The sequence below is a fragment of the Rana temporaria genome, chromosome 3 (genome assembly GCF_905171775.1).
Source record: "Rana temporaria chromosome 3, aRanTem1.1, whole genome shotgun sequence".
NCBI classification, from domain to species: Eukaryota; Metazoa; Chordata; class Amphibia; order Anura; family Ranidae; genus Rana; species Rana temporaria.
The window spans coordinates 165043735-165058964 of record NC_053491.1 but is presented as its reverse complement, the minus strand read 5'-3'; the positions used below and the strand labels follow the sequence as shown (position 1 = coordinate 165058964).

The 15230-nt window shown below is 38.0% G+C and overlaps 1 protein-coding gene across 2 annotated transcripts in view; it reads right to left on the bottom strand.

Annotated features, from left to right (window-relative positions):
- Positions 1-15230, bottom strand: part of CTTNBP2 (cortactin binding protein 2) — a 124522-nt gene that overhangs the window by 58068 nt on the left and 51224 nt on the right. For both annotated transcript variants that reach the window (XM_040343758.1, XM_040343759.1), the window contains exon 4: positions 9254-10859. In XM_040343758.1, coding sequence (XP_040199692.1) covers positions 9254-10859 — 1606 coding nt within the window. The remainder of the gene's footprint in view (positions 1-9253; positions 10860-15230) is intronic.

The window sequence follows — 15230 nt, the reverse complement described above, 5'->3', positions numbered from 1 at the left end:
TGTAATCTGTCCCGCCTCACTGTCCAACCAAGTTGGTCCAAACCAACAATTTTACCTTGATTAAAACATGGGGATCAGCTTTAAGCACTAATTTCAGAGCAGGGCATGACATCCTGCATGATGCTTTAAAAGTGTGCTCTGCCACAGAGTTGGCGCAATTTCCTGTTCAATGATAGCCTTCAGAGCTATAGGGCAGATTATGTTTTGATTGATAACATCCTTTATGGCAGTTTCCCTTTAACATATATCTAAGGCCACAATTTTTTTTAGCACTTTGGATAGAGAAGGGATAGTTAAAACGCCCATTACTTTTTGTCATTTGTGTCCCATTGTGGAGATTTAATTTCCTGTAGACACAAAAGCAATTGAGAGTAAAACTCTCCATAATGAGGGAAACCCATCAGCTGCCATCAGCACAAGCGTCTCTCCTGTAAGATGTACCCTCTATTGCTCTTAGATTTTCCATCACATCCAGTCCCAGTTTCAAGGACCTTCAGGATCAGGACAAATAGAGGGATTGGCTCTCTCTAGCAGAGACACAAATCACAATACAAACATTGCAGAGGTTCTACCCCGTCCTTTCTCTATCCAAATCTATATAAAAAAAGAAAGAAAAAGTTTAGCCTTTAAATAAGATGATTTTTAAAATGACCATATCTTTGTAAAACAAAAGGTAAACACCTAACATTAGAATTCATTACAATATGCATTATTCAAAACCATAAAGCAGCTTCTACATCTGATTTTCTCACAAATAAAATAAAACAATGCATAAACTAATCAAATATAACATATTAAAAAAATCAATTAGCCAAAAAGCACATCTAAAAAGCTTACCAGCAAAGAAAGTGTGTCCACGTTACACTGGTATAATTTATCATACAAGACAGTTGTGAATTATTAGAAGCAAAAGAAAGATTTTTAAATACAAAAAAAAATTATCGGTGAAGCATTTGCATAAGCCGGAAAAGCATGCAGCAATGGAAAATGGAACGGGGCAGAAGAACAGCTTCTGGCATCAGCTTCAGAATGTGGAGATGGTTAATTTGAGAGCCAAAATCAATACCTCAATCTTTTGACCCTACTTCCAAGCCAAATCACAGTCAGAAGATAAATTATTGCATTTTAAAGGAGGCAAAGACAGTGGTTTTACAATTTGAAGAAAATAATTGCAGTTTAATATGAAAAAATGTCATGGGGTATGAAAATCTATGAGCTTAAATTAACCAATAACTGAAATGCATCATGCTTGAAATAAAAAAACGAAAAATGGATCATCTGTAAAGCAAAATATAGTCAGATGACTGAATGTCTGTTTTTGGAGCTGCTGCAATTCAACTGAAATAAAAATTAATGAGTAGAAAAAAAAAATCTGTGAACTGCTTGCAAATTGTATTAATCCAAACAACCACTAAACCTAAAATACAATTTTCTTTTTATATTAATGTGGCAACGTTTAAGCTCTGACACGTGTACACACAAACACACAGGCCATATTTGTACAACAGGTTTATCTAAAGTGTATCTTACCAGAAACATGGTATCTTTGCCACTTCCTGTGAGCTTACAGGAAAGCACAAAGAACCTTATCTTTATTATGTGAACAATCAGTCTCATCAATCCATCATGTAATGGAGATGAACAAAGACAGACATGTTTGATGTCCAGCCTGTGTGACCACCATGGCTGTCCCCATAGATACAATGGAGAATTAAGACACAAACATGAGGGGACAGAACCAGAATTGTTTTTTTTTTTTTTTTTACAGGACTATCATGTGAAAATAAAAGGGGAAAAACGCTTTACATATACAGTACAGACCAAAAGTTTGTACTGTCAAAGAGTTTTCTTTATTTTCATGACTATGACAATTGTAGATTCACACTGAAGGCATCAAAACGATGAATTAACACATGTGGAATTATACATAACAAAAAAGTGTGAAACAACTGAAAATATTTTTCATATTCTAGGTTCTTCAAAGTAGCCACCTTTTGCAGCAGACACATCTCTAGAACTGTGAAGAGGAGACTGTGTGAATCAGGCCTTCATGGTAGAATATCTGCTAGGAAACCACTGCTAAAGAAAGGCAACAAGCAGAAGAGACTTGTTTGGGCTAAAGAACACAAGGAATGGACATTAGACCAGTGGAAATCTGTGCTTTGGTCTGATGAGTCCAAACTTGAGATCTTTGGTTCCAACCCCCGTGTCTTTGTGTGACACAGAAAAGGTGAACGGATGGACTCTACATGCCTGGTTCCCACCGTGAAGCATGGGGGAGGTGTGATGGTGTGGGGGTGCTTTGCTGGTGACACTGTCAGGGATTTATTCAAAATTGAAGGCATACTGAACCAGCATGGCTACCACAGCATCTTGCAGCGGCATGCTATTCCATCCGGTTTGCGTTTAGTTGGACCATCATTTATTTTTCACCAGGACAATGACCCCAAACACACCTCCAGGCTGTGTAAGGGCTATTTGACCAAGAAGGAGAGTGATGGGTTGCTGCGCCAGGTGACTACCTCTTGAAGCTCATCAAGAGAAAGCCAAGAGTGTGCCAAGCAGTAATTAAAGCAAAAGGTGGCTACTTTGAAGAACCTAGAATATGAAATATATTTTCAGTTGTTTTTTGTTATGTATAATTCCACATGTGTTAATTCATAGTTTTGATGCCTTCAGTGTGAATCTACAATTTTCATAGTCATGAAAATAAAGAAAACTCTTTGAATGAGAAGGTGTGTCCAAACTTTTGGTCTGTACTGTATATATATATATATATATATATATATATATATATATATATATATATATATATATATATATATAAAATGCAGCCAGCTCACCATAGACTGGTAAGGTGCAATATAATAATTACACTTTTGTTTTTGGGCTAGATACTCTTTAAATCAGTGCAATAAACTACTCAAACTAAAATTTGATTGGCTCATACTGCAAGTAATTGCTCACTAAATTCTCTAGGGTTGCAATGGAATACTTCATAACATTCTCCCTTGAACATTGCAAAGAGGTTTGGTAGCTCTAATTTCTGACCCTACTTTTGAATAATTTAGTTACCTGGCTGTAACCTCCTTTGATACTATTGAGTCACAGACCTAGAATATGAAGTAAGAGGCACAAGCCAATGAAGTGGCAAGTCAGAACTTCTGATCTGCATGCTCGTTTCAGAGCAATGACTCAGAAAGTACTGAAGCTTTTAGATCAGTCTGGCAGCATAATCAACTAGCATTATCATATTATCAGAAAGTACTGAAGCTATTGGATCTGTCTGACAGATGATCAGCTAGCATTATCATAAGCAAAGGTCAGCAACAACAACCTGCATACTTCTTTCGGTATTGGATTGCTTTAAAGCAGAAGTAAACCCATCAATTTAACAGTTTCAAAAAACAGTTACATTCCTGGCATGTGACAAAAATGTAGCTGTCACATTGGTTGTGCTCTCAACCAAACTGTCAAACCCTCCAAAGGCTGGTGTCATAACTGATCACATGTGCAGTATCATGGCAGTTGAAGATTAAACAGAGGCCAAGATGGCGCTCCCTTGGCTGAAAATAATAGGAGGGTTTACTTCCACTTTAACCACTTATGGACCGCCTGTCGCAGTTTTACATCCTCTGTTTAAAGAGGAATACCGTTGTTATGGTAGCAGCTAGCTACCATAACCCGGTATCCTCTTCTTCAGCAGGCGGTCCGCTACAAGATAAAAGTGGTCTATGCGGCGGATGGTGTTCAAACCACATGTGAGGTATTGCCACGATCATCAGAGCGAGAGCAATAATTCTACCCCTAGACCTCCTCTGTAACTCAAAGGGTAAAAGTTTGACGCCATTCCATGAGCAGGCACAATTTTTAAGCGTGACATGTTGGGTATCAATTTACTCGGTGTAACATTATCTTTCACAATATAAAAAAAATTGGGCTAACCTTACTGTTGTCTTATTTTTCAATTAAAAAAAGTTCTTTTTTTTCCAAAAAAATGTGTGCTTGTAAGACCGGTGCGCAAATACAATGTGACAAAAAGTATTGCAATGACTGCCATTTTATTATCTAGGGTGTCAGAAAACTTGTTTTTAACTTGTAAACTCTGAAAAACAGGCTCGGTCATTAAGTGGTTAAGTAAAGGTCTGTATTTCTATTCTCTACACAGATGTACACAAAGTCAAGTTCTCTGTTACCACAATTTCTCATACTGAGTTTGGGCTTAGATAGTATATGATATTCCAGTTATATGCAACATAAAATCATGCTGAGGCGTAAACACGGTTTAAACATCAGAGCAAAGCAAAGAGTAGGGCTTTATTTGGCCATAAACACCTTGATGCAAAGTAAATCATTGGCATCAGTCTCAACCTCACAAACAAATTAGGTAGCCTTCTTCCTTGTGTAACTAAGATTATTTTATCTCAAGCTTGACAAGGGACAACATGCAGATGTCACAAGGAAAGGTCTGGATAGCTTTAGATTCTCCATGATCATTTAAAACATTCTTTAAAAATCAACAAGAGCTTTTCTTTTTCATGGTAAGCTTTGTTCATTCCTTTGCATAAACAGCAATGAATATATTTGCCTGCTAGCTTCTAAAAATATCTGCCTAGCTCCAGAAAGGTTTTGTCTTTTCCTAATGCCAGCCATGAGACCATGTATGTTATCGGAGGCCAAGTGAAATGTGCTTCAGTATGTTAAATGTATACCAAACAACATTCACACATCACATATCTTCAGTGTGGCTGAGTCCATGATATAGTTAAATTTTAAGAGATTGTTTATTGAAGCATCAAAATGGATTGTTTAACCCTAGTAACTAACTGGAATGAGCACTTCCAGCAACAGGTATATTAAAAATGTAAAGGAGCTGCATCAGTTTTCACCCTTGCCCCTCTGAATGAATCCACTGGGAATGCAATGCTATGAAATGCCAGGACTTTTTACAAAAGCATGTGGAGAAAATGTATACTTTGGAGTGTGATAAATGTAGGGAAATTAAGATACATTTACACACGATTGTTGGGATTTGGAAGTCTTTTACCCTCCACATTCGGAGAAATTGCAAAACTGTCCTGGTGATGGCAACAGGGGACATATTTAAATCAAATTTTTATGCTTAATATTTAACATCTCCATGTGTAAAATATCCAAAGTATAAAGAATGTACACAGAGATTACATAGACACACAGGGCATGGAGATTGGAGATTACATGGACACACAGGGCAAGTATGACAGATTCTTCTATAGTAAGCCATGATAAGACTAATAATTTTCCCTCTTTAAATGGGTATTGGGCACAGTGGTGGTAACATTCAAAACTTCATAAAATGGGCAAACATTACAGAGATGTTAACTTGAATTTTAAACAAAAGGGAAATCCACACGTGCAATGAATAGGGCCCAATTTATAGCAATAAGAGTAAAAAGAGCGAATTTGAAGCAGACGATTTAGAAACTAATAATTTTCTAGTTTCTAATCATGCCCTTAGGTTAAAAAGACAGAAACAATTGTTTTCTAGTGTCCAAAAAAGGTGACTATTTACCACAAGTCATCTACAAATTAGGGGAGAAAACCCTTGTGGTTAGTTTCCGAGTCATTTACATACTGTAAAGAATTGTATATATAAAATAATACTAGTATATAAATAATCATAACATTACACTCCCAAGTCAATTTAGATGTTTACTTAGTCTTTTTAGTAAGTACCTATTCAAAATTACTGTAAAAATTATCTGAAATAAAATGTTTCTATAACTTGACTTAGTATTTTGGATTCTTGCCATTTCCATTGTCCTATTGGAGCGGGATATCATATTGTTCCCAGTCAGAGATATTGTATCATTTTCAATTAGTATTGGACTTAAAAGAATTCTAAAAGATTTAGAAGCAGATAAAGCACTGTGTTGCAATACTAAGGCGGAAGCATATCCTAAATATTGAAAGAGAAACTATGAACAGAAACACACACAATATACACACAAACATACATACATACATACATACATACACAAACATGTTAAAATCCAAAAAGGCCATTTGTATTTTGGGTTTAGTGGTTCTGTAAAGCACTTAAGCTTAGATCATGTAAAAATCCTGAGTAGTCAGAAATTTAAGCAGTGCGATAAAACATACTCCTAAGCAAACAAAGAATAAATACTAGGAACTATGACAAAAGGCTCCATAGAGTCGCAGATCAAGCCGGTTTTGGCATCATTACATAATGAAAGTGGTTGCAGTTACTGACCTAACTTCTATCAAGGCAAACGCTTGTGAATTTTTATGTGAAGCTTGGCCTCCTAATTGGCAGAATGTTCTGCTTTTTTCAAAACTGCATGAACAAGTGCAGAGCACAGTAAGCCAAGACTGTTTGATGGAAAATGGCAAATCTAGGAATAAGAAGAAAAGGCAACTTTAGTCCAAACACAAACCTTAAATGTAGCTTAGAAATTATTCAGCAGCTCATTCACACTTTAACCGAGTCTGCCATTACATATCAGTGGGATAAAGCATACGACTGAATGAAACAATCTTAAGTTGGACACTTGAGGCCACACCAAACCTTGTCATCTGAGCTGCCCCAGCTCAGGGGCTACTAAATGTAGCCATCTTTATTAAGCTAACTTAGATGGGATCCTGCAACATCCCCTAAAATCCACACTTCTACTATGCTTGGTGTTTATTCAGTTGTAAAATAACTGGATGAAACCAGACAGATGGTAGGCTTTAAACCATATTTTTCATCATGTCTGATAACTACGTCCAGCTTAATATTATGGACCCCTCTAGCTTTCTTGCCTACAAGCTTAATATTTGTGACCTCAGCTCCCAGTGCCAAAAGTAAACAGTATTATGGCATTACGTAGATCTGAAAGGACCACTTATTTTGCTGTTTGCTTATGCAGAAATTAAATGTGTGAGCCAGTGGATAAGTACAGGTTGCCTATCACATGCCTTAGGCCTCATACACACGACCGAGTTTCTCGGCAAAAACCAGCAAGAAACTTGCTGGGAGATATTTTTATGCCGAGGAAACTGGTCGTGTGTACATTTTCGTCGAGCAAACTGTCGAGAAACTCGACGAGCCAAAAAGAGAGCATGTTCTCTATTTTCTTGACGGGAATGGACAAACTTGGCTTGTCGAGTTTCTCAACGGCTTCACAAGGAACTCGACGAGGAACTCGATGTGTTTCACCCATCGAGTTTCTCGGTCGTGTGTACGAGGCTTCACTTTCTTGGACTTGCCCTATTTATTAAAAAAACATAGTAGAGAGTGCAGAGATAGCTATCCATAATTGTTGAGAACCTTGTATGGGCTTCAATAATTACTAAGTCACTGACCTAGAAAAAGTATGCAAATCTTAAAATGAGTGTAAAGTCAGAAGCCCTGATCTACATAGTTCGGGGCCAGTGAATAATATTCAAAAATATTTAAGATAAAAGGACAAGTATAAAATAGCAATGCAACTAGCATTTTCAAAGAGAGAGAGAGAGAGCGAGCAGAGAGAGACCGTTCTCAGCAATGGCAGCTTCCATGTTTTTCATGGCAGGCTTCCTTTAAAGGACCCAGAATACCACAGCCATAAATTAAATCTATTTTAAAAGAAACATGGAGAATTTTTTGGGGAAATGGTGGCTGCCTTACATGCCGACCCACTAGCCTTTTATACTAACTATGCTGATCTGCAAACATGTTCCAGTTCAGCAACTCAAAGCATTGAAGCAAGAGTGTCAGCACCACAACTGGCTAAAACAAAACAGAGGGGGGTCAGGAGATTTATTTTTAAAATTCATTGCCAATACCAATACCAATCCCAGGAAAATAACAGTTTGGACAACGTATTCGTTTAGAGCACTCTGGCACAATATCTTTATCTATACATACAGCAACTTTACCTTAATGATTCTACCTGAATATATTAATAGGGAACCACACAAAGAAAACCTTACTGACCCTTCTCCCTCACCATGGATCATATGGTCCCATTGCAGTTACAAACATTCTTGTGAATGTAATTATGCATTTTTGGCTTCTTGCATTTCTGTGCAAAATATTGGGTCAAAAATTTCATATCTTCCTAGCCTAATTTCTACAAAGTTATATGTCAAGCACTAACCTTGTGACATATTACCCAATAACTTTAGAATTGCTTTACTCCAAAATTATGGCAAAGAGCAGTTATGTGCATTAACTTACAGAAAAAGAATGGACAAGTTTATGAAGAATTCAGTAGTCAATTCGTATAATCAGGTAAAAAAAATTGAGGGGGTACACTGGCTCCTTAACTCAAGCTAGCTCAAGCTATTCCCATTACCACTTTAGAACAGTAAGAACAAGTACACTTTTTTTTTTCACTAAATGTAATTCCCCTTTGCTCTTAAATAATGTGGGACTCAACATTTGTCATATTAAACCACATTAACACTAAAGATATTGATAAACTAAGTTTAACGTATCTTTTCTAACTCTATGGCCGCGTACACACGGTCGGTCCAAACCGATGAGAATGGTCCGACGGATCGTTTTCATCGGTTCACCGCTGAAGTGGCCTGATGGTCTGATGTGCGTACACACCATCAGTTCAAAATCCGATCGGGTCAGAAAGCGGTGACGTAAAACACACGACGTGCTGAAAAAAACAAAGTTCAATGCTTCCAAGCATGCGTCGACTTGATTCTGAGCATGAGCGGGTTTTGAACCAATGCTTTTGTGTACTAACCATCGGTTTGGACCTATCGGTCAGCGGTCCATTGGTTCGATTTTAAAGCAAGTTCTATCATTTTTGTCCAAAGGACAACAGACCGATGGGCCGTACACACGGTCAGTTTGGACCGATGAAACTGGACTTCAGGCCGTTTTCATCAGTTTGGACCGACCATGTGTACGCGGCCTAAGAGTAAATTAAATTCATCTGAGTGATAGAGAAAAAATGTTTGCATATTCAGCGACAATGCCAGTCTGCTTTATAATATATATATATATTTTTTAATTTTAAAGAAATTATATTTATAGGATCCTTTTTCAAATGCACAAAACATTTGAAAGATAAATGCAGCCTCTTAATGTCAGATTTCCTTGCATGTTGCACCAAATGCCATATTAGGACAGATTCTCATACCCCATGTATGAAAGGAGAATATAATGAGCTATGGAAAGACTGTTTTGAGGAATGACAGATAAGGCAGAAGTAATAAAAAGGGTAACATTTGGCAGAGAAAACATAAGCGCCGATATATATCCCATTACCTGATGCTGTTACCAGGAGGCTGTCTGAATCACATGGTCTACAGGATGAGGCACTAACAGGGTGTATGGAGGAGGTACAGGCAATGGTTGTGGGAATGACAGGGGAACTTTCTGAACATGCAGGTTCTTTCCATCCAGGGGACTGGGAAGGCCAAGCACCCACCTGTGATGTGCCTATGGCTGGTATGACACAGCCTGCAGATGCCACAGGTATATCTATAGATGGTTTTGGTGGCAGCTGAGGCGAAGAAGACTTAGACACAGTTTCCTCATTTAATACCCTGAACCCATGTGCTGAAGTGGAAGGAGCAGATGTTATGGGCTTATGTTCAATTTTCCCCCCAATGTTTGGTGGAGTTTTTAAAGGAGGATGTGGTGCAGGTGGAGTCTGTGAAAGTCCAGGCTTTTTTGGAGGTATAGGTGGGGGGTTTCCTCTATCAACTCTTGAAACCGATTTTAGTGCTAAAGATGAATGACCACCACGTCCAGCTACAGGTGGATATGTGCCTGTTTCAATTGGGTGGGAAAACCCAGGTCTTATTTGTGCACCAGTCTGAGGACTTGTAAACCTAGAAAGAACTTGAGTCACAGTATTTCTAGCCATTTGTTTTGCAACCATATTCTCACGACTGCTGGGAGACATATCTCTTGTTTGAGGATTCTGAGTTGTGTTTCCATTTTGGTCATGCTCATTGGCATTTGCCTGAAACTTAAACTTTGCAGCCTGGATGCGAGGACTAACACCTGAATTTAAAGTAGTATTTAAACAAGGTGAATGTAAGCTCTGCATAGACTTAGACAAGTAACTTGGTGAAGCTGGGGAGGTACAAAATGGAATGTTTGGGTATAAAGAGGAACTGCTTGTTATTTCTGAAGAGCAGCCATTCTCTTCTGTCCTGCTATAATTCGTAGGAAGACCATCATTATGAGTGGTCTGTCTATCTACCACTGACTTCGCAAATGCAGAATTTGTGCAAACATTTATCTTTGTGCCACCTCCTATGACATGGTTGACTATGGATGGTTTGGCTGGTATAGTCAATGGAGGCTTCCTGTTATTTTCAGAGTCACTATCTACTCCTAATGTATTTGCCTGGCAAGAAACTGATCGTGATCCAGAACTTCCAGGTAAAGGGTGCTTATCTTTGCTCTTCCGCAGAAGTGGTATATTTGCTTTACTTTCCTCTTCTCTTGACAACTTCAGTTGTTCAATAATTTTCTTCATTCTGTCTATCTCATCCTGTAGTTCTTTGGTGTGTGCTTCTTCCCGAGAGAGCTTGGCACGGAGATGCTCCCTTTCAGTGTCGAATTCTGAAAGTTGTTTTTCAATTTGAGCCTCCATCTGTGCTTCTATTTGTGATCGGATTTGTTTTTCAGCAGCCAGTGCTTCTTCTAGTTCAGCACCCTTCTTTTTTTCCAACTCTAACTTTGAAATTGCATCTTCAAGCCTCTGAGCTTCTTCTACTATTTTACTAGACAAAAGTTTACATTCTTTCACTAGAATCAGGACCACGTGTTTATTTTTGGTACGTTCATCTTCGAGACGAGCCAACAGTTTCTTGTGCTCTTGTTCCAGGTTCTGCAGTTGATTTTTCTCTGCCTCAAGCTGGAAGCAGAAAAAAAAGAAAGTTAAAATATAATATCCTACATTCATAAATGTCAACCGAGAATGGGAGATTCTTCTTAACTAACTTTACACTGTGGTTATGCCGAAAAGAAGTGGCTTGACACAGCTGAGACCCCATCTGCTAAAAAAAGGCATAGTGTGTGGAATGTACTTTGTTTTCCAATTAGCATTCTAAAAATCTTTAGCCATTTGACCCAAAATACATCAACCTGATCACTATAATAGATGAAGGGTTATTTTCCAAAAAACGGAACATCATACAGTATCTCACAAAAGTGAATACACCCCTCACATTTTTGTAAATATTTTATTTTATCTTTTCATGTGACAACACTGAAGAAATTACACTTTGATAAAGATGGCCTAGGCTATAAGAAGATTGCCAAGACCCTGAAACCGAGCTGCAGCATGGTGGCCAAGACCATACAGCAGTTTAACGGGACAGGTTCCACTCAGAAAAGGCCTCGCCATGGCCAACCAAAGAAGTTGGGTGCACATGCTTAGCGTCATATCCAGAGGTTGTCTTTGGGAAATAGATGTATGAATGCGGACAGCATTGCTGCAGAGGTTGAAGGGTTGGGGGGTCAGCCTGTCAGTGCTCAGACCAAATGCCACACACTGCATTAAATTGGTCTGCATGGCTGTTGTCTCAGAAGGATGCCTCGTTTAAAGATAATGCACAAAAAACCCCACAAACCATTTGCTGAAGACAAGTAGACTAAGGACATGGATTACTGTAACCATGTCTTGTGGCCTGATGAGACCAAGATAAACTTATTATGTTCAGATGGTGTCAAGCGTATGTGGCGGCAACCAGGTGAGGAGTACAAAGACAAGCGAGTCTTGCCTACAGTCAAGCATAGTGGTGGGAGTGTCATGGTCTGGGGCTGCATGAGTGCTGCCGGCACTGAGGAGCTACAGTTCATTGAAGGAACCATGAATGCCAACATGTACTGTGACATATTGAATCAGAGCATGATCCCCTCCCTTCGGAGACTGGGCCGCAGGGCAGTATACCAACATGATAACATCCCTATACACACCTCCAAGATGACCACGGCCTTGCTAAATCAGCTGAGGGTAAAGGTAATGGACTGGCCAAGCATGTCTCCAGACCTAAACCCTATTCAGCATCTGTGGGGCATCCTCAAACTAAAGGTGGAGGAGCTCAAGGTCTCTAAAATCCACCAGCTCCTTGATGTCATCATGGAGGTATGGAAGAGGACTCCAGTGGCAACCTGTGAAGCTCTGATGAACTCAGTGCCCAAGAGGGTTAACGGCAGTCCTGGAAAATAATGGTGGTCACACAAATTATTGTCACTTTGGGCCCTATTTGGACATTTTCACGTAGGGGTGTACTCACTTTTGTTGCCAGCAGTTTAGACATATGGTTGTGTTGAGTTTTGAGGGGACAGCAAATTTACATTTACCAAAAGTGTAATATCTTCAGTGTTGTCACATGAAAAGATATAATAATATATTTACAAAAATGTGAGGGGTGTACTCACTTTTGTGAGATACTGTATACACATTAAAAAACTGTCACTTGGATTGCTTCTTGCATTTGCTGCTCTACCAAGTTTCAAATAGAATGCACCCTACCTTTACATATATTCTCACACATACCCAGATGAGTTAGCATTACATAATCTTTAAATAAAATTTCTTTATCACTCTTTATCACTCTGAAAAAAAGGAGTTACAAGAAATGTGTCCTTGATGAGATTAACATGTCTACTGTAGGTTTTTCTTGGCAAACTCAAAGTAAACAATAATGAGAGAACACCAAGTTTTGAATGACCAGCTATGGATCCAATTACGTTGACCTACTGAAGTAGCAAAAGCTAAATCTGACAGAGCTATTGTTAGTCTTGCTCTTGCAGCAAAAAAGAATAAGCTTGTCAAAATCTCATATGCCATTAGTCTTCCCCCCATTAGTCTTTCCCACTTAACACAGCACACAGAAACAGATCTCAGTCATGAAACAATTTACTTGCTTTGGGGATTGCCAAGTATTTCTTGGAGAGTAAAACAATGTTACATTAATAAATGTTTTAAAATAATTAATAAAATTAAATGTAATAGTGGACTATTAAAGCATATGTTTAGGCAAAAATGCTGTATATGCCTATTTGTCTCTTTAAAAAGACAGCAAGTGCAGAAAAATAAATGTTTGTTGTCCAGAGCATTTTTCTGGTAAAACTAGTTCTCGTTCTGGTAAAACTAGCGTTCGTAATGGAGATAGCACATTCGTCACGCTGTAACAGACTGAATAGCACGAAGACTGAAAAGCGCGAAACGTCTCTCACCATACTTTTACTAACACAAAATCAGCAAAAGCAGCCCCAAGGATGGCACCATCCGAATGGTACTTCCCCTTTATAGTGTGTACTTCCCCTTTTTTTCACGATCGTGTGTAGGCAAGGCAGGCTTGGAAAACGTCGTTTTTTCTAGACCATTAAAAATGGTCGTGTGTACGCGGCATAAGCATTATTGGAACTAATCTTACCAAGTAGCATAAAAGCAATGCAATATCAGAAAAAAATATAAAGAAAAATATTTTTGTGGTGTTCTTGTATGTCAAACAAACTTATATATGTTGATAAAAAAAAAAAAAAAAAAGCAGAACCAGAGTGTGCCATATCATAACATAGCAGGTGTAAACCAGGAACCCATATGTCTGATCAAATGTAGGATCTTTCCTTCCTGTGCTGCATGTGTCAGTCACCATGAAGCAATGGTGATTGGGAGCACTAAAAAACTACTCAATTATCTTAAAGCCCAACAGTTACAGGTAACACATTGTTGCAGGTGTATGGCTTAAAATTAACCCTTTAAAACTGAAGCACGGGAGCAAATATCAATGTTAATGGTTTGAAGTTGCATGGTGTCATCCATATTCTTCCTTTCACTATCTATCTAGGTCTCTGGCATAAAAAAGCACATGCATATAACATTTCCCGACAACTTGTTCTAGTTCAGTGACTCGCCAAATAGAAAACTGAAATGCACAAAACAGTTATGTATATAGTTTTATTTTTTTATTAAATGAATTTCTCAGATATAAAGACAACAATACTCTTACACAGAATGTAGATCTACTTTAAAGTGTATGAAAAGGCAAAACCTATTATTTGTTTAGGATGGCAGTAAGGAAAGTTTAGAACTCCATTTTTTTTTTTTTTTTTTTGCTGTTTTCCTTATAGAATGTGATGGAAAATCCAACATGTTTGAATTGTCACTGAAACAGGAGGAGACAGAAAATCTCCCAATGGAGAAACCTGTTCTGATGTTCACTAATAGGGTAAATATCCCTTTACTTTGGAGAGATCTCCTTCCTGTTGGGTTTTAGAACAGGTGAAGTGAAGAGAAATCTCCCCAATGGGATACATACATCTAAAAAAATGGCCTTATACTTTAAAACATAAGTAAGCTAAGGAAAGGATATTTGCAGTGGTCCCTGATGTGTCCTTGCAACCAAATATGGTGGTAATGCCAAAAGTATTAGGAAGATAAGAATGATGCCAGCTTTTTGTACAGAGTTGTGTAACAGTCTATTTAACATAACTATTTGTCCCTTCCACTGTGGCTGTAGTTTAGCAAAACGACAGACAACATTAAACTGAATGCTTTGTGGGCAAAACAAGTTGTATTTTTATCAAAATGACTTTGCAATTGATCTTACTTTTTATTCAAATGTATATATTGAAGCATGTTCAAAAAGATGCAAAATATACGATGCTAGAATACCAGTTGGCAAATTATCAATATGCATCTTGCGTTAGCCTCTTAAGTAAACTGAATTCCAATTGGTTACTGTTTATTACAACAATTTTCCCTATTTAATGAACAAGCCCTAATTGTAAGTAATTTTTTATCTACAATTAACTTGGAGGGTTAAATGTATTGCAAATTAAGTGACTGCCAACATATAGTAAAATCAGTAGCAGGTGAGCAAAATGACCCTCTAGTTTTAGCCCTTCTTAAGGACAGATCTGCCCCATTACCATTTTAGTTAGAAAATTGAGCAAATAAGAAATCCTGTAGAAAGTGCACATTAAAGAGGTTGTAAAGGTTCGTTTTTTATTTTCTAAATAGGTTCCTTTAAGCTAGTGCATTAGTTCACTTACCTTTTCCTTCGATTTCCCTTCTAAATCTTTTTTTCTTTGTTTTCTTTGTCTGAATTTCTCACTTCCTGTTCCTCCTCAGTAAGGTGTTCAGTAAGCTGTTCTAAATGACTTTCCATCGCTCGGATGATGGTGGAAAGCTTACTGAGAAGAAACAGGAAGTGAGAAATTCAAACAAAGAAAAATAAAATTTAGAAGGGAAATCGAAGTTAAAGGTAAGTGA